Source organism: Triticum dicoccoides, chromosome 4A (assembly GCF_002162155.2).
Source record: "Triticum dicoccoides isolate Atlit2015 ecotype Zavitan chromosome 4A, WEW_v2.0, whole genome shotgun sequence".
NCBI classification, from domain to species: domain Eukaryota; kingdom Viridiplantae; phylum Streptophyta; class Magnoliopsida; order Poales; family Poaceae; genus Triticum; species Triticum dicoccoides.
Genome location: NC_041386.1, coordinates 196818738 through 196836878, shown reverse-complemented (window position 1 = coordinate 196836878; position 18141 = coordinate 196818738). Strand labels below are relative to the sequence as shown.

General features: G+C 44.4%; 1 protein-coding gene across 1 annotated transcript; it reads right to left on the bottom strand.

Annotated features, from left to right (window-relative positions):
* Positions 1-1263: 1263 nt before the first annotated feature.
* Positions 1264-9295, bottom strand: LOC119285631 (fumarate hydratase 1, mitochondrial-like). Its single transcript, XM_037564963.1, has 17 exons — positions 9004-9295; positions 8732-8849; positions 8021-8170; positions 7661-7771; positions 7496-7579; positions 6555-6653; positions 6408-6458; positions 6280-6329; positions 4643-4724; positions 4125-4219; positions 3968-4034; positions 3819-3869; positions 2877-2972; positions 2576-2674; positions 2445-2474; positions 2291-2356; positions 1264-1735 (listed from the first exon to the last, which is right to left on the bottom strand). The coding sequence occupies exons 1-17, from the start codon at positions 9150-9152 to the stop codon at positions 1649-1651; spliced, it is 1485 nt and encodes a 494-aa protein (XP_037420860.1). The 5' UTR covers positions 9153-9295; the 3' UTR covers positions 1264-1648.
* Positions 9296-18141: the final 8846 nt, after the last annotated feature.

The following is an 18141-nucleotide window of genomic DNA, read 5'->3' as shown; positions in this document are numbered from 1 at the left end:
CTCTCATCCCTAGGGTCTGGTGCTCCAAAACTCGGCACCACATTTTTTAATGTTTGAAAAATTCTGAAAAAAATCTAGCACATTGACACAACATCAAAATATGTTGTAAAAAGAATATGAAATTAAAATTCAAAACATAACTTTACAAACATAAATGACAAATTCGACAGTAAATAGTACACAACATAAGTTGGGCTTTAGATTAGGCCCATTATCACATTGATGTCCATTTTGTCATTTTTGTATCTCGAACAATATTTTGAATTTTGATTTGAATTTTTTTTAACAACATACATTGATATTGTGCCAACGTGCTGGATTTTTTTTCAATTTTTTGAATATTTTAAAATGTGGTACCAAGTTTAGAGCACCAGGAGCATTCTAAACGTGGAAGTACCAGATATTTCTCCCCGGGGCATACTCCTCACTGCACATGGCCTTATAATGTCGCAAGGCGTTTATGCCCACTTTAGACACTGGCCTTACAAACTTTAGGCGTCACTTAGTGCTCACCTTAGAGCATTTTCAATAACCGCCCAACGCGCAACAAGCTAAAAAAGCATTTGCAATGCGGCGGTTACCTGTTTTTGCACAGCACGGAGCGTGGCTCCAGCTGCCGCTGTAAACTTTAGCGTGGATGAGTAGCTCTAGCAGGCGCTGCAAAAAAAATGCGCGCGCGCTCTCGCACAAACAATATATGCACTCCAAACATAACTAAGAAGATCAAACACAAACAAAATAAATCAACAATAAATAGTTCAATTTTGTTATTATAACCCAAACAAATAGTTTATCTTTCAATACAACAAATAGTTCAACAATACAACATCAAACGCACAAATCATGATGCTCTTTGTCGGTCATTCCATGCCCATCACACATCAATGAGATTATTTTCTGAAGATCATCATGCATTTTGGCACGTCAAATGGCATGATAGGAGGCAACAAAACGGGTCACCCTGGCAGCCCTCCACCGCACTCGCACGAGATGTCCCAAAAGCTCATTGTGAGAGTAGTCTACATCTTGGCCACGCTCATTCTCGATGATCATGTTAAAAGCAATAGGGTCGCACACTCGAGTGTCCAGCACATGAGAACAGGCGCAACAAATAAACAGCGTGCGATGGCGTTTCGGTCCACGTGCTGAACTAGTTATGCCGCGCGTGCGCACCCGGAGCGGCAGTACACACAAAAACCACTAATATTTCAACGCGGCGCTTATATAGCGCATCCGTTGAAGATGCTCTTAGTCACCTTAGTCTTATCAACAACATAACTCATGTACATTTTTTCCTTTCATTTGTCCTCGAGATGAAAGTTAATTATTTTTCAAGAACATGATTACAATATACGTAGCACTTATTAGATCAACATTTGCCACGTTGGGTAAAAGTTGGCGTCCTGATAATATCCAAGGAGAAAAAAAACTATTTCCAATAAGGTTCCAATAAATCAAAACACACTTCCTGTACGATTAACAGGAAAAAATGTTTCTTCTCCAGCACCATTAGTTGCACAAAATTAACTCTCCCAGTGGGCGAGGAAATGAAGATGTTAAATCTGGCTTGCCTTATTTACGGATGGGCTAGGAACCACGAAGTGGTAACCTGAACGATTCGATGAGAAGTATAACTAACAGGATGCTTTTAATCAGAAGGGCCAATCATTTTCTCTGGAACAACGAGTTCATGGAATTCTTTTTCCGTCAAAACTCCAAGGCTTAAAGCAGCTTCCTGGTAACAAAAAAAGTGAAGGAACCCAGGATTAATAATAAATTCTAAATATAATCCACACTTGTACCATGATTTTAAGCGCACAGCATCAGCAAGCAGTAGAATTACATTATGATACACTGTAATAACTAATCATATTAAAACAGGAGACCAAAGAGCCCAACAGTAGGTAATGTAATGAAATTTAGACTTCTAATCCAAATAACACGATCATGAGATTTTACGCCTTATAATCGGCTGTTAAAATTCCAGCCGAGATATGAAAGGCATGTTATTCACACGACCTTGGAAGCTAGTCTAAAGTACATGCACTAAGAGACCAGAGCGAATCAAACAGATGCAAAGTACTCTCTCCGTTTCTAAATATTTGTCTTTCTAGAGATTTCAACAAGTGACTACATACGGAGCAAAATGAGTGAATCTACGCTCTAAAATATGTCTATATACATCCGTATGTGATAGTCCATTTGAAATCTCTAAAAAGACAAATATTTAGGAACGGAGGGAGTACATGCACCAAGAGACCAAAGGAAATCAAACAGATGCAATAGTCACCTTCAGTGTTGTTCCTTCTTTGTGAGCTTTCTTAGCAACGGCTGCAGCATTGTCATAGCCAATTTTCTGTATTCATTGGAGAATTAAACATGAATTCCCACAGGTTGTACAGCAAGAATTAAGTTAAGAAATGTAAATAATGCATTTTACTTACGGGGTTCAACGATGTCACCAACATCAAAGACTGTACAAAATAACAGAGAAATTAATGAATTAATATAATGATCTGAACTCGATAAAAAGGATAGTGCAGCAATCAAACTAAAAACAAATCAACATAGTTACCTCGTGCAACAATTGTGAAATTCTCTTATGGTTTGCTTCTATTCCCCTGACACAGTTTTTCTCAAAGGATACAGATGCATCCCCTAATAATCTCAATGACTGTTGGAGAAAAGGGATGGTGTGTCAACCAAATTATAGCATGCATGCAAGCAATAGCAGATAAATGGGGTTAAAATTTGGCAAGTCACAGTAACAAGAAATATGCAGATTAATAAGAGGGTTTAGTGTGGTTATTCAAAGGACAGTTCACTCCATCCATTAAATAAGCATAGTGTGCAATGCATGAGAACAGAGATCATACTCGAAGCAATCCAGCAGCAATCATTGGCTTATAAACGTTCAGTTCAAAATGCCCATTTGAACCACCTATTGTAACACCGACATGATTGCCCATAACCTGCAGTATCACAAATCCAAACAAGAACCGATTACCATATACTCCCTCTGTTTCAAAATAGATGACTCAACTTTATAGTAAGTTTAGTACAAAGTTGAGTCATCTATTTTGGAACGGAGGGAGTAGAATATTCACACGAACAGCGAACCAAGGGGAATTCCTTATATACCACCAAATGTGTGCTATATGCCTATATCCCTATATTTTTAGCAAGGATGATGCAAACGGAAGGGTGATAGTGCATATTGTGGTTTAGACACTGGTCCCATCAGGAATCATAGAGATCTTGTTTGTGTTAAGATTCATGCACTAGCCAGCGCAACCAAAAGTCTGAACTGATGGAAAGGGCTAGGCAATCCACATTTACACTTCAACAGTTTGCACAATAGCTTCTACGCTGCTTAAAATTAAACATTTGACAATAAACCTGAGCATCTAAATAGGGACTCATGACAAAACTACAAATGAAGGATACTATTATAGCACATTCTATCAGCCTTCTGTTCTGTATAAGAAAAGCCCTTAAACATTATCTTCTACAAATAATCATGTGTTGTAAAAAAGACCTAAGAGTTTCAAAATGTCTTGCTGCACACCTAACTAATAAAGCTAGATAGAGCAAATAAGGAATTATGTAAAACATAAGCTGAAAACAGACCTATGATAAAGATCGACAGAACTTAATATTATAGTTATACACTATGGAAAATATTTAACAACTGTTGGGAAATAAACGATATTTTAGATAAGCAGCACTTGTGCATCAAAAGCATAGAGCAAATTGCAGAAAATCATTTAGACTAGAAGGATATATTAAAATGGAAAAATAAGGTACAAGTAGCATACCTGAGCACAAACCATGGTCAGAGCCTCACACTGGGTAGGATTAACCTTTCCCTGAAAGAAAGAAGCAGTTACATACCAGAGGAGACAACAAAGCTGCAATCGACTAACATGCTGAAACAACCAAATTAAAAGAGTGATATACTGCTTACAGGCATAATGCTGCTCCCAGGCTCATTTTCTGGTAGGATAAGTTCACCAAGTCCACAACGAGGGCCACTGTGATCATATTGGAAATGTTAAGTGCAGCTCCTCAAAATATTACGAAAATATTGATTATCAGAAAAGGTAATAGAAAACTGTACTGACCTTCCCAGCAAGCGTATGTCATTTGCTATCTTCATAAGAGATGCAGAAATTGTGTTAACAGCACCACTGCTCTCAACAAAAGCATCATGTGCTGCCTATTACGCAAAAAAAATGACAAGATTAGCACAAGTATGAAATAAGATCAACAGTTAAAGGGAGTTAGGAGGCGGGAGCAAAGCAATAGAAAATTGTAATCCAAAACCACAATCAAAGCAGGGAAAGGGAGGAATTTGCTATTACAGAGAGCAAGGTAAACAATTAGCAACTTAGCCTAAATGGTTTCTTAATTGCCCTGGGTTAATAAACTACTGGATCTTCAACAAATCAACATTTGCTGACAAATGCTCTAATCCATGCTTCTGTGCTTTACTTAAAATGACGTTCTTTTGCCCAAATATATCATGGGAACATATGACCCACAATTAATTGCAAAAGTCATCTCAAATGAATTTGCATGGAACCTTCAACCAACCAACCCTATTGACAATTTAAGGTTAAGTGTGCACATAACCACTAACCAAAGCTTCAAACTTGTTCTCTGCCGTCACAAAAGGTAGTTCTGTTTCCTCAGCCACAGCAGCTGCAATTTTGCCATCAAATCTGCAAGAAGGGATGAAGTTTTAACCAAATAGAAGAAATAGGATGCACAAAGAGCTTATAAAATGCAAGGAACGAATAGCCTGTACAAAAGTCAATGTTAATAAAGTACTCCCTCCGTCCCATAATATAAGATGTTATTACATCCAATATACACAAATACGGTGATGGACTTATGGTTAACCATATATAATCACTAATCTTCACAAATTGTGGTAGTACTTATTTTGAACATCTTCATACCTCATCAGCTAAGACCAAAAGACCACATAGATGGTTTCACAGCAGAGGTTAGCCTGGCATTTGAGAGCAGCTGAACCTGAACTACTACAAAACTAAAGTTTGCTTCACCTAGATTATTATGGCCATAACACCCTGGATTGCGGGTTACATGGATTCTCTCCGCACATGACGCATGAAAAGGGAGATAATTCAGAGAAGACAAAAGATTTGAAAAGATAATATCAATGTATCCAGTAATGGAGACAGACTTTGGAATCCAAGGGGCTTAGACCTGGTAAGACTAAGACCAAGTATATGAGGTGTGACATTAGTGGTGCTGAGTGCGAGGAGGCAGAAGTTATTCTAGAAGGACAAATAGTGCCCAAGAGAGACACGTTCTGATACTTGGGATCAGTGCTGCAAAGTAATGGCGGTATCGATTATATTAGCCACAGGATCAAAGCAGGGTGGATGAAGTGGCGCCAAGCATCTGGCATCCTTTGTCACAACGTCCCACAAAAGCTAAAAGGTAAGTTCTATAGGGCAGCAATTAGACCTGCGATGCTATATGTAGCAGAATGTTGGCCCACTAAAAGACAACACATCCAACAAATGAGCGTCACAGAGATGCACATGCTACGGCCGATGTGTGGCCATACAAGAAAGGACCAAATTGTAAACGAGGTAATAAGTGAAAGCGAGGAGTTGTACCGATTGAAGAGAAGTTGTCCAACACCGACTAAGGTTGTTTGGGAAGCTTGTCTAACGCCAACTAAGGTTGTTTGGGCATATCCAACATAGGCCTCCAGAAACATCAGTTACTAGTGGAATCCTAAAGGGTAGCGAAAATACTAAGAGGGGCAGGAAGCTGCCAAAGCTGACTTGGGAGGAGGCAGTAAAAGGGGACTAGAAGGATTGGAATGTGCATGAAGGTTTGGATCTTGATAGGGACTGCATGGAGATCAGCAATCCATGTGGTGAAACCTTAGTTTACTCTTTTATGCATCGTTTACTTCTTTGCTTTAGATATGTTTCTGTTTGGTTTCATATCTAGCCTACCCCAACTTGCTTGGGAGCTGGGACAAAAGGCTACTGTTTTTGTTGTCGTTGTATCAATGTAACCAGTGAAGAAAAAATATGCACCTAGGCGTGCACATAAGCGTGCCCGGGTGCTAGGCAACAACAGAATGCCTAGCGCTTAATCATGCTAGGTGTGCCTAGGCGTACGCTTAGGCAAGATAAGCGCTAGGCAGTGGCAAAATGCACAATTAATGCCTAGCGCTTTTTTCCTTGAAAGATGTAACAATTTATCTAAAACAATATAATTGTTGTTTACCCTTTCTTCGTGTTCAAGCCAGTACCAACTGCAGTACCACCTTGAGCAAGCTGCATATCAAGGAAAAATGATCAGTGATACTCATGTCCGCCTGCCATTTGACAAATGAAAGAACATTAGTACAGTACCTGATACATCCTTGGTAAGGTACATGCAATTCGGTCAATTCCATATTTCACCTGCAAAGAGAGTGCAATACAATCGATAAGGCTCACTAATGATGTAAAATGCATAGTGATCAATAAGGCAATAATATATGTGGGGAGAATTCCAACCTGTGTAGCATAACCACTGAACTCTTGACCAAGAGTCAGTGGGGTGGCATCTTGGGTATGTGTACGCCCAATTTTAATGATGTCTTTAAACTCATCAGACTGTGGCACCAAGTTAGAAAAATTATCAGGACAGCATATTGATAACAGATATTCGTTTCAACCGTACATTATTTTTAACAGATACCCCTCCGTCCCAAAATAAGTGTCTCAAGGTTAGTACAACTTTGTACTAGTACAAAGTTGAGACACTTACTTTGAGACGGAGGGAGTATTCGAGTGACAAATTGGTAACAGATATTCGTTTCAACCATACATTATTGTTATATCAGTCATATACAGAAAGGAAAAGGTCAACCCACAGATTAACACAAAGAATAGATTAGAGTTAGATAATACCAGGCCTGGAACTGAAAAAGAACCAAGGACATTAGGGTGGGGCATCAAGTTACTAAGAAACGAGCTAATAAGCAGAAGTTAAGTCTTACATTCCCAAAATTGCAGCGTGAAATTTTTGAAGAGCTGCCTATTAGCTATATCCATTAGCAGATAGTACCTTGTCTCAAATGATGCATAACAGTCAAAACCACATTCGAGCCTTATTCAAAATTTGAACAAAGAGAGGACAGTAGGCCACTACAGCGCTTCTGTGCTTGTATGGAGTAAGCTGAGCAATAATGCAACCACGACATCTACTCAAGAAGCAACAAAAGCATCCAAGGTTGGGCTCGCTGATAGAAACCTAGATGTACTAAATTACTGATGCATTTATAGCTGCTACAAAATCTTTTACCCAGACCCCACAAAGCTTTTGGCACTGGGCACACCCTTATATATATAGAACCAAGTCCATCGGTGAAAGGATAGGCATAATAACAATATAAAAGGCACAAGACAAGCAAAATAGCTAATATTCTCGCAAAATGAAAGAGAAGAATTTCTACCTTTGAATGAAGTGACTTATGCAACTGCTCCAGACTTGGGATAAACCTTGAATTGATCTCTACAGCTGCTGCTATGTGCATAACCTGAAAACATCATCAACACAACTGAGAAATCTCTGCAGCGAAATACGACGAAATGAAGATAAGAAAGTAGTGAATACTTACAGTGGGAAATGTATCATTCGAGGACTGTGACCTGTTCACATGGTCATTAGGGTGCACAAACTTGTCACCGCGCTTATGTCCAAGTATCTCAGCTGCTCTATTTGCAATTACCTGGAGAAACAGATCATAAATGATAATGGCACAGCATATTAACACCAAACTGATCCCACAGCATCTTTACATGAGAATCAGCTCAATGCATTAACGAGTTTTTTTTCTCCATATAAATAGAGTACAGATCAGAACACTAGACTATTCACACTCGGAAGAGATTGCAAACCCACACAATGCGTAATTAGATGATTAAATATTAAACAAAAAGATATTACATCAAAGAATCTGCATGTGTAGGACATAAACCTCATTGGCATTCATGTTGCTTTGTGTGCCACTGCCAGTTTGCCAGATAACAAGCGGAAAGTGATCATCCAACTTTCCCTCTGCAACCTCCTCAGCCGCCTGCATTATTGCCTTCCCAATTGTTGGATCAAGGCCATACTCCATATTCACCTTGAAAAGTAAAATGACCAAGTAGTAAGGCCTCCAGGCATACATGATACTTAAGTTAAAGCATCCTACAAACTACCTAGACGAGACATTGGATTACTCGGAATCTTCTTCTGCACACTAAACAAAATACTGTATCTAAAAAATTATCAACATTGCAATCTGTTTATTTCTAATAACATACGAAACATTTACCTATATGGTGTTCAATTAACCATTGCACAAAATTATGAGTAAACTGAAAAGTGGCAGTAATAAAAATAAATAAAAGGCAATAATTCTTTGTCATTTACTCGGTGAAACAACATATTAAGTTGTCACGGAACTAGTCTAGTCTAGTTCATTTTCAGCCAGAAAGATTTAGACAACGGTCTCCTACTGTAAAATGCCGGCTACATAATTATTTACAGAAAACAAAATTAGGTGTGCACATTTTCATTCATGACATAGTGAAAAAATTGTTCTACAACTAGCGATGCTCTTCAAGGACAGGGAAGCAACCAAATGCATCCAACCCTCCAGCCACAGACACGCAGGCATTAGAGAAAAGGCTCGATTATATACCTTAGCGGCGCACTTTTTTAGCACGCCAAAGGCGCGGATGATAGGCACAGGCATCCGCTCGCGCTCACCGCCAATGTCGAAATTTTGCAGCGATCTCTGTGTCTGCGCGCCCCACAACCTACCAAAAAACCACGACAGCAGCCACATCCAGATCAACCACGCCATCCTTAACACGAACAGATTAAAAGCCAAAACACGGGAACTTGTAGGCGCTACGAATCCCACGGATCAATGGCACGAGCTCCTAGAAAATCAAGAGGACAACCACGTACTTGTCGTTGGGCACGCGGATGGGGCCGAACGTGTCGCGCTCCTCGCGGAAGCCGGTGGAGATCGGGCGGGTCAGCGCCGGCCGGAGCAGCAGTGCAGCCGCCGAAGGCGAGCCTGATGCGCCGGCGAGGCGCCGCAGAACCATCGCCATCTCCGGCCTCTCTCGTAAGTTTTTGCGTCGCGTAGAGCCTAGCGGAGGGAAGCGGCGGCTGGTGAACGGGACGGGGAACCGGGGAACAGGGGAAGGGAGGGAGGAGTAGAAGAAGGAATGGGGTTTGATGGGCTGATCTCGGGTGCTGCGGGGTTGTTGCCTTATTTGCCTTGGTGGAGAAGTTGGTTGTGAGTATACCTGGCCAAATGGGCCGGCCCGGCACGGCACGGCCCGGCCAGACTTACACGGGCCAGGCACGGCCCGGCCTGGCCAGGCACGTATAATACACGGGTCGTGCCGGGCTGGCACGCGTGCTCGCCTCTCCGGCCCAGGCACGGCACAGCAGCCTCACGGGCCGGCACGCTGGCCCGATGAGCACGGCGGCCCGAGTGGCACGGGAAGACCGGCCCGAGTGGCACGGCAAGGAGCGAGCAGCCAACCGCCTCGTCACGGGGGTGATGCATCGCGCCAAGCGTCGTGGCGGACGCGTTCGTCGGCTTGTGCCGTTGTACCTGCATGCACGCCACCTTTTTTTATTGCATCTCAACTGCATGCATGCACCCCTGCTGGCTCCGTGCGTTTGTCGGCTCGTGTCGTTGCACATGCATATACCTATACTATACATGTACGCCTCCGCGACGTGCTAGCTGCTAGCCGTGCCGTGCCGGGCCGGCACGCGTGCCAGGCTAGCCAGCCCAGGCACGGCCCTAGCCGGGCCACGTGCCGGGCACGGCCCGTTAAGCCACGTGCCGGGCCGGCCCATGACGGGCCGGGCACGTGGGCTATCGGGTCGGCACGCTAAGGCCGGCCCATCTGGCCAGGTATAGTTGTGAGAGATCAGCTTTGTCTCGCCCAGGGCACGTTTGCCAGCCTTTGTTCCTCCGGACCAAGCCCACTAGATGTGAATTTGGCCCACTTGATAGTATGTGTTTGTTGATCGGCCTGCACCCCACCCCTCTCCCACTCAATGGCGAAGCCACGTTGTGGCTGCGAGGTCAGCCGCCCCCACAGGTTTTTGATAATCCTTTGACCCCTAGCTACACATATTACAAAGGCTGACCCCACATGCTTGGAGAGCTGTCGCTGCTGCCCCCCCCCCCTCCAAAAACATGTTGATTGGCCTGCATCATACGAATTTTAAGGCATCTCGTAGTCAAGTCTGATAGAAATGATCGAATCGGTTGTTTCCTCTCAGTTAGGCTCGGGCGATGCAGGAGAGGGGAACGCGACTTCGAGCTCATGCGAACAAAGACATGGTGTGAGCTCATGCGCATCCCTTAAAAGGCGGCGGGAGGAATTGGGTCACCTCCCGCCAACTCGGTCGTCCCATATAGTCACCTTCGGCTCACCGTGCAAGACCCCCACCTGCCCCTCTTCCTTCGAGCTCTTTGTCCCGCGAGGATTCGTCACCAACGAGCATTGCAGGTAAGCGCCGTGTCTTCTCTGACCGAGGGTAGACGGCGGCGACGATTTGTCTTCCTCGTCTTTTTGCGCCTCCACGCGGCTTCACAAATGAAAGTAAGTTCAACCGCTCTCTCCTCCCTACTCGCTCTAGCTTAGATCTATGAGCATGTGGTAGGAGTATATCCGTGAGCATGTGGTAGCATTGTAGACTACCGATCTATGATAATGTGAAGTTGTGGAAGCTAGTGGTGATGAATTGATATCATGCTAGGTTTTTCTGTAGGCTTTGATCATGTCCATGTTGTTTTTCATATCGGTAAGGATGATACTATGGTAGATGTGGTACTAGCCTGTGGATCAGAGCATGTGCAGTATTCTAGTTCGCAAGTGTGATTAATGTGTAGGTGTGGTAGTATGTTGAACTCCATGGTATGCTTTTGTTAGGGAACACGGTATTTCAAAAAAACTTCCAACGATCACGCAAGATCTATCTAGGATATGCATAGCAACGAGAAGGGAGAGTGTGTCTACGTGCCCTTGTAGATCGAAAGCAGAATCATTTAGTAACGCGGTTGATGTAGTTGAACGTCTTCGCGATCCAACCGATCCTAGCACTGAACATACGGCACCTCCATGTTCAGCACACGTTCAGCACGATGACGTCCCTCGAGCTCTTGATCCAGTTGAGGACGAGGGAGAGTTTCGTCAGCATGAGGACGTGTTGACGGTGATGATGAAGTTACCAGCGCAGGGCTTCACCTAAGCACTACAACGATATGACCGAGGTGTGTAACTGTGGAAGGGGGCACCGCACACGGCTAAGAGAAGACTTGGTGTGCCTTTGGGGTGCCCCCCTCTCACGTATATAAAGGAGGGGGAGGACGGCGGCCAGGGAGGAGGCGCGCCAGGTGTGGGGAGTCCTACTAGGACTCCCTAGTCCTAATAGGATTCCCTTTCCTTTTTCCTTTTCCGGAGTAGCAAAAGGGGGAAAGAGAGAAGGAGTAGGAGAGGAAAGCGGGGGCGCCGCCCCCACCCCTCGTCTAATTCGGATTGGCAAGGGAGGGGGCGCCACCTCCTGGCCGGCCCTCTCTCTTCTTGTAACACCCCGGATGTGACTTTCCCAATATGTATTCCAACTCTTGCCGTTTCCGGCGTTAAGTTATTTTATTTTCTCGGGTTCGGGTTTTTGTCTCCGTGTGTTGTTGTCGTTGTCATGCATCTCATATCATGTCATCATGTGCATTGATTTTGCATACGTGTTCATCTCATGCATCCGAGCATTTTCCCCGTTGTCCGTTTTGCATTCCGGCGCTTCGTTCTCCTCCGGTGGTCATTTCTACCTTTCTTTCGTGTGTGGGGATTAAACATTTCCGGATTGGACCGAGACTTGCCAAGCGGCCTTGGTTTACTACCGGTAGACCGCCTGTCAAGTTTCGTACCATTTGGACTTCGTTTGATACTCCAACGGTTAACCGAGGGACCGAAAAGGCCTCGTGTGTGTTGCAGCCCAACACCCCTCCAATTTGGCCCAAAACCCACCAAAACCTGCTCCATCATCTAGAGCGTTCGATCACAATCGCATGGCCAAAAACCGCACCTCATTTGGACTCTCCTAGCTCCTCCTATGCCTATTTAAAGACCACTCCCCGAAAATTTCGGGCAAACCCTAGATCTCTCTCTCCTCGCGCGCCGGACAATTCCTCCCGTGCCGACGGACATGTCCGGCTAGCCCCGCCGCCGCCACGTGTCGCCCGCCGGTTGGCCACGCAGCCGCCCCACTTCCCCGTCCGCCGCCGGCCCGGGAGGCCCAGGAGGGGCCCCCGAGGCCCGAACGCCGCGCCCCGCCGCCCGGCTGTCGACCGCCGCCGCCGACGCGTCTTCCCCGCACCCGGCCGCCACTCCGCCGCCCGGCGCCGTCTCCGGCGAGCTCCGACGCCCGGCGACCTCAACCACCGCCGCCCCAAGGCCATGACGCCGCACCTCCCTCCGGCGGACGCCGCGCCGCCGCACTTCCCCGCGGCCGGACCCGCCTCCTCCGGCCACCGCCTCGCCTCCCCCCTCCGGCGTCGTCCTCCTCCCTGGCGAAGCTCTGACGAACAGGTCTCCGGTGAACCTCGTAACCCGCGCTGGATCTGGATCTGGTTATTCTCACGGTTGACTTTTTGCCCGAAACCCTAGCTCATGTTGCCCTATTCATCGTGCCGTAACTTTGCATCGGTAACTCCGTTTTGCGCATATAGCATATCAAAATGTTTGTCTCAAAGAGCACATCATTTCATTCCATTGCATCATTTTCATTTGAGTTCATCTTGATACCCGAAATGCTGTTAGGAGAGGGCTACTTGAGATAATTGTCAGATCTGCTGCTCCATTTAGATATTTGTCATTTTTGCCATGATTATTGTGTGCATGATATGCCCATGAGCTCTACATATGTTTTGTTAAGGGTTTTGCCATCTTTCCAGAGGTGCAACCCATGTATTTTTGTGATGTGTGTGGTGACTAGTACAAGCTTGCAAAGTGAGGCACTTGGTAATGCTGATTTCAGGGACTTAGCATTTCCACCAAGTCCTTGAGCTGTTTATCTCATATGGCCATATGTTCTTGTTGTTTCCTAGTGATCCGTGCCTCTTTTGAGGATGATCAGTAAGGATGTTTTGTTAATCTTGTAGTGCTCTATCCATCCATGTCTTTGTTTGCAATTATGGAGCACACTAGCTTGAGTCAATCGAGCTCTACTTTTGCTATTTTGTGAATCTGGGCAGATTGTCTACTTGTTAGCGATTTTGCCGAGGATGTTGTAGTTGATCCGTGCATGCTATGTTATTGTTCTTGCCATGTTTAGCTTGTATAATGTGCATTCTTGATGGGTGTATGCTTAGCTTGTCATGCCTTGCTCTGTAGTGAGTGCATTGAGCTCGTTAACATGCCTACTTGATATCTGTTTCAGCATGCTCTAGTTTTCACCAAGTCTGAGAACTGATTATGTTTTTGCCATGTTCACATGCTTGCAATTGTATTTTCTGATCCCTTTTGGCTCAAGGTCACTAAGGGACTTTTGTTAAGATCTTTGAGTAGCTCCATGCCATGCTTTATTTTGCCATGTTCAGGTCCTTTAACATATAGTTTTCATGCTCCAAAGTGTGCTACCTGATCTAAAATTCCAGACAAGTGTTAATTTCACTAAGTCTGAGATCTGTTTACCATATGCATTTTTGTCATGCTTGTTTGAACCTGTTAATGGATGAATTGGCCGTAGCTCAGTGCTAGACTTTTGTTAAGCATCATGAATGCATCCCTGCCATGTATTTTGTTGCCATGTTTGGGTGTTGTAGCTTGTTCATCTCATTGCATTTAGATGGCTACTTGCTGTAAATCGCAGAACGTGGTCATATTTGAATCGCTTGCCATTTCCAAACCGTAACTCCGATTCCGGCATTCTTTATATCGTTTTCAAGCGATTTCATCTCATATTTCCGGTGGCACACTTGGATTTCCAAGTTGTGGCCAAGTTCATTCATTCCCTATCACATCTTGCATATGCATTCCGCATTGCATCCCGCATAGCATACCATCTTTGCATCATATTGTTTGAGCTTTGCACATGGTTGATTGTGTTCCGTTTGCTTGTTTGTATTGTTTGGGTAGAGCCGGGAGACGAGTTCGCTAACGAGGAGTCCGTTGAGTCTGCTTTCGAGGATCCAGTCAACTCTGACAACTTTGCAGGCAAGATGATCATACCCTCGAAATCACTACTATCTTTGCTTTGCTAGATGCTCGCTCTTTTGCTATGCCAATGCTACGATGCCTACCACTTGCTTTCAAGCCTCCCAAATTTCCATGTTAAACCTCTAACCCACCATGTCCTAGCAAACCGTTGATTGGCTATGTTACCGCTTTGCTCAGCCCCTCTTATAGCGTTGCTAGTTGCAGGTGAAGATTGGAGACTGTTCCCTGTTGGAACATTATTTACTTGTTGGGATATCATTATATTGCCATGTTATCTTAATGCATCTATATACTTGGTAAAGGGTGGAAGGATCGGCCTCTCGCCTAGTGTTTTGTTCCACTCTTGCCGCCCTAGTTTCCGTCATATCGGTGTTATGTTCCCGGATTTTGTGTTCCTTACGCGGTTGGGTTATAATGGGAACCCCTTGATAGTTCGCCTTGATTAAAGATTTTCCAGCAATGCCCAACCTTGGTCTTACCATTTGCCACCTAGCCTCTTTTTCCCTTGGGTTTCTGGAGCCCGAGGGTCATCTTATTTTAAACCCCCCCGGGCCAGTGCTCCTATGAGTGTTGGTCCAACCGAGCGATGTCCGGGGCTACCAGGGGCAACTCTGGGCTGGCCTACCCGACGTCTGGCTCATCTGAGTGTGCCCTGAGAACGAGATATGTGCAGCTCCTATCGGGATTTGTCGGCACATTTGGGCGGTGTTGCTGGATTAGTTTTAACCTGTCGAAGTGTCTTGAAGAACCGAGGTACCGAGTCTGATCGGAACGCCTCGGGAGGAGGTCTATTCCTTCGTTGACCGTGAGAGCTTGTCATGGGCTAAGTTGGGACTCCCCTGCAGGGATTTGAACTTTCGAAAGCCGTGCCCGCGGTTATGGGCAGATGGGAATTTGTTAATGTCCGGTTGTAGATAACTTGAACCTTAACTTAATTAAAATGAATCAACTGAGTGTGTTACCGTGATGGCCTCTTCTCGGCGGAGTCCGGGAAGTGGACATGGTGTTGGAGTAATGCTTGCGCAGGTTGCCCTCTAGTTTCTCGCTCGTGCTTTGCCTCCTCTTCTCGCTCTCTTTTGCGAACAGGATAGCCACCATATTTGCTAGTCGCTTGCTGCAGCTCCACATATTTACCTTGCCTTACCTATAAGCTTAAATAGTCTTGATCGCGAGGGTGCGAGATTGCTGAGTCCCTGTGGCTCACAGATGACTTCCAAACCAGATGCAGGGCCTGATGATTCCGCTCCAGGTGACGCGCTTGAGCTCAAGTGGGAGTTCGACGAGGACTCTCAACGATACTACGTGTCTTTCCCTGATGATCAGTAGTGGTGCCCAGTTGGGGGTGATCGGGACCGTGTCGCATGTTGGGTTATCTTTTATTTTGGCGCCGTAGTCGGGCCATGTGTTTGAATGATGTAATGTTATTTATGTACTTGATTAACGTGGCGAGTGTAAGCCAACTATGTTATCTCCCCTTTTATTATCTATATTTTACATGGGATGTTGTGATGATTGCCTAACTTGCGACATTGCTTTCAATGCGGTTATGCCTCTAAGTCGTGCCTCGACACGTGGGAGATATAGCCGCATCGAGGGCGTTACACTTCTGCACTAAGGCCCATGTTGGCCCATTAACTTCCGGGGGGGTCCGGTAACCCCCGGTACTCCGAAACTCATCCGAAACATCCCGAACCATTCCGGTGTCCGAATGTAACGTTCCAATATATGAATCTTTACATCTCGAACATTTCGAGACTCCTCGTCATATCCGTGATCTCGTCTGCGATTCTGAACAAACGTCGGTCATCAAATCACATAACTCATAATACAAATCATCATCGAACATTAGGCGCGCGGACCCTACGGGTTCGAGAACTATGTAGACATGACCGAGACTCATCTCCGGTCAATAACCAATAGCGGAACCTGGATGCTCATATTGGTTCCTACAGATCTTTATCGGTCAAACCGCATAACAACATACGTTGTTCCCTTTGTCATTGGTATGTTACTTGCCCGAGATTCGATCGTCGGTATCATCATACCTAGTTCAATCTCGTTACCCGCAAGTCTCTTTACTCATTCTGTAACGCATCATCTCGCAACTGACTCATTAGTCACATTGCTTGCAAGGCTTATAGTGATGAGCATTACCGAGTGGGCCCAGAGATACCTCTCCGATACACGGAGTGACAAATCCTAATCTTGATCTATGCCAACTCAACAAACACCATCGGAGACACCTGTAGAGCATCTTTATAATCACCCAGTTACGTTGTGACGTTTGATAGCACACAAGGTGTTCCTCCGGTATTCGGGAATTGCATAATCTCATAGTTAGAGGAACATGTATAAGTCATGAAGAAAGCAATAGCAATAAAACTAAACGATCATAATGCTATGCTAACAGATGGGTCTTGTCCATCACATCATTCTCTAATGATGTGATCCCGTTCATCAAATGACAACACATGTCTATGGTTAGGAAACTTAACCATCTTTGATTAACGAGCTAGTCTAGTAGAGGCATACTAGGGACACTCTGTTTGTCTATGTATTCACACATGTACTAAGTTTCTGGTTAATACAATTCTAGCATGAATAATAAACTTTTATCATGATATAAGGAAATATAAATAACAACTTTATTATTGGCTCTAGGGCATATTTCCTTCAGTCTCCCACTGGCACTAGAGTCAATAATCTAGATAACATAGTAGTGATTCTAACACCCATGAAGTCTTGGTGCTGATCATGTTTTGCTCGTGAGAGAGGCTTAGTCAACGGGTCTGCAACATTCAGATCCGTATGTATCTTGCAAATCTCTATGTCTCCCTCCTTGACTTGATCGTGGATGGAATTGAAGCTTCTCTTGATGTGTTTGGTTCTCTTGTGAAATCTGGATTCCTTCGCCAAGGCAATTGCTCCAGTATTGTCACAAAAGATTTTCATTGGACCTGATGCACTAGGTATTACACCTAGATCGGATATGAACTCCTTCATCTAGACTCCTTCATTTGCTGCTTCTGAAGCAGCTATGTACTCCGCTTCACACGTAGATCCCGCCACGACGCTCTGCTTGGAACTGCACCAACTAATAGCTCCACCATTCAATATAAATATGTATCTGATTTGTGACTTAGAGTCATCCAGATCAGTGTCAAAGCTTGCATCGACGTAACCATTTACGATGAGCTCTTTGTCACCTCCATAAACGAGAAACATATCCTTAGTCCTTCTCAGGTATTTCATGATGTTCTTGACCGTTGTCCAATGATCCACTCCTGGATTACTTTGGTACCTCCATGCTAAACTTATAGCAAGGCACACATCAGGTCTAGTACACAGCATTGCATACATGATAGAACATATGGCTGAGGCATTGAGTCTGACTCAACTTCATACCTTGTAACACAGGCAAGAACCCTTTATTTGACTGATCCATTTTGAATTTCTTCAAAACTTTATCAAGGTATGTGCTTTGTGAAAGTCCAATTAAGCGTATTGATCTATCTCTATAGATCTTGATGCCCAATATATAAGCAGCTTCACTGAGGTCTTTCATTGAAAAATTCTTATTACAGTATCCTTTTATGCTATCCAGAAATTATGTATTATTTCCAATCAACAATATGGCATCCACATATAATATTAGAAATGCTACAGAGCTCCCACTCACTTTCTTGTAATACAGGCTTCTCCAAAAGTCTGTATAAAACCACATGCTTTGATCACACTATCAAAGCGTATATTCCAACTCCGAGAGGCTTGCACCAGTCCATAAATGGATCGCTGGAGCTTGCAAACTTTGTTAGCACCTTTAGGATCGACAAAACCTTCTGGTTGCATCATATAC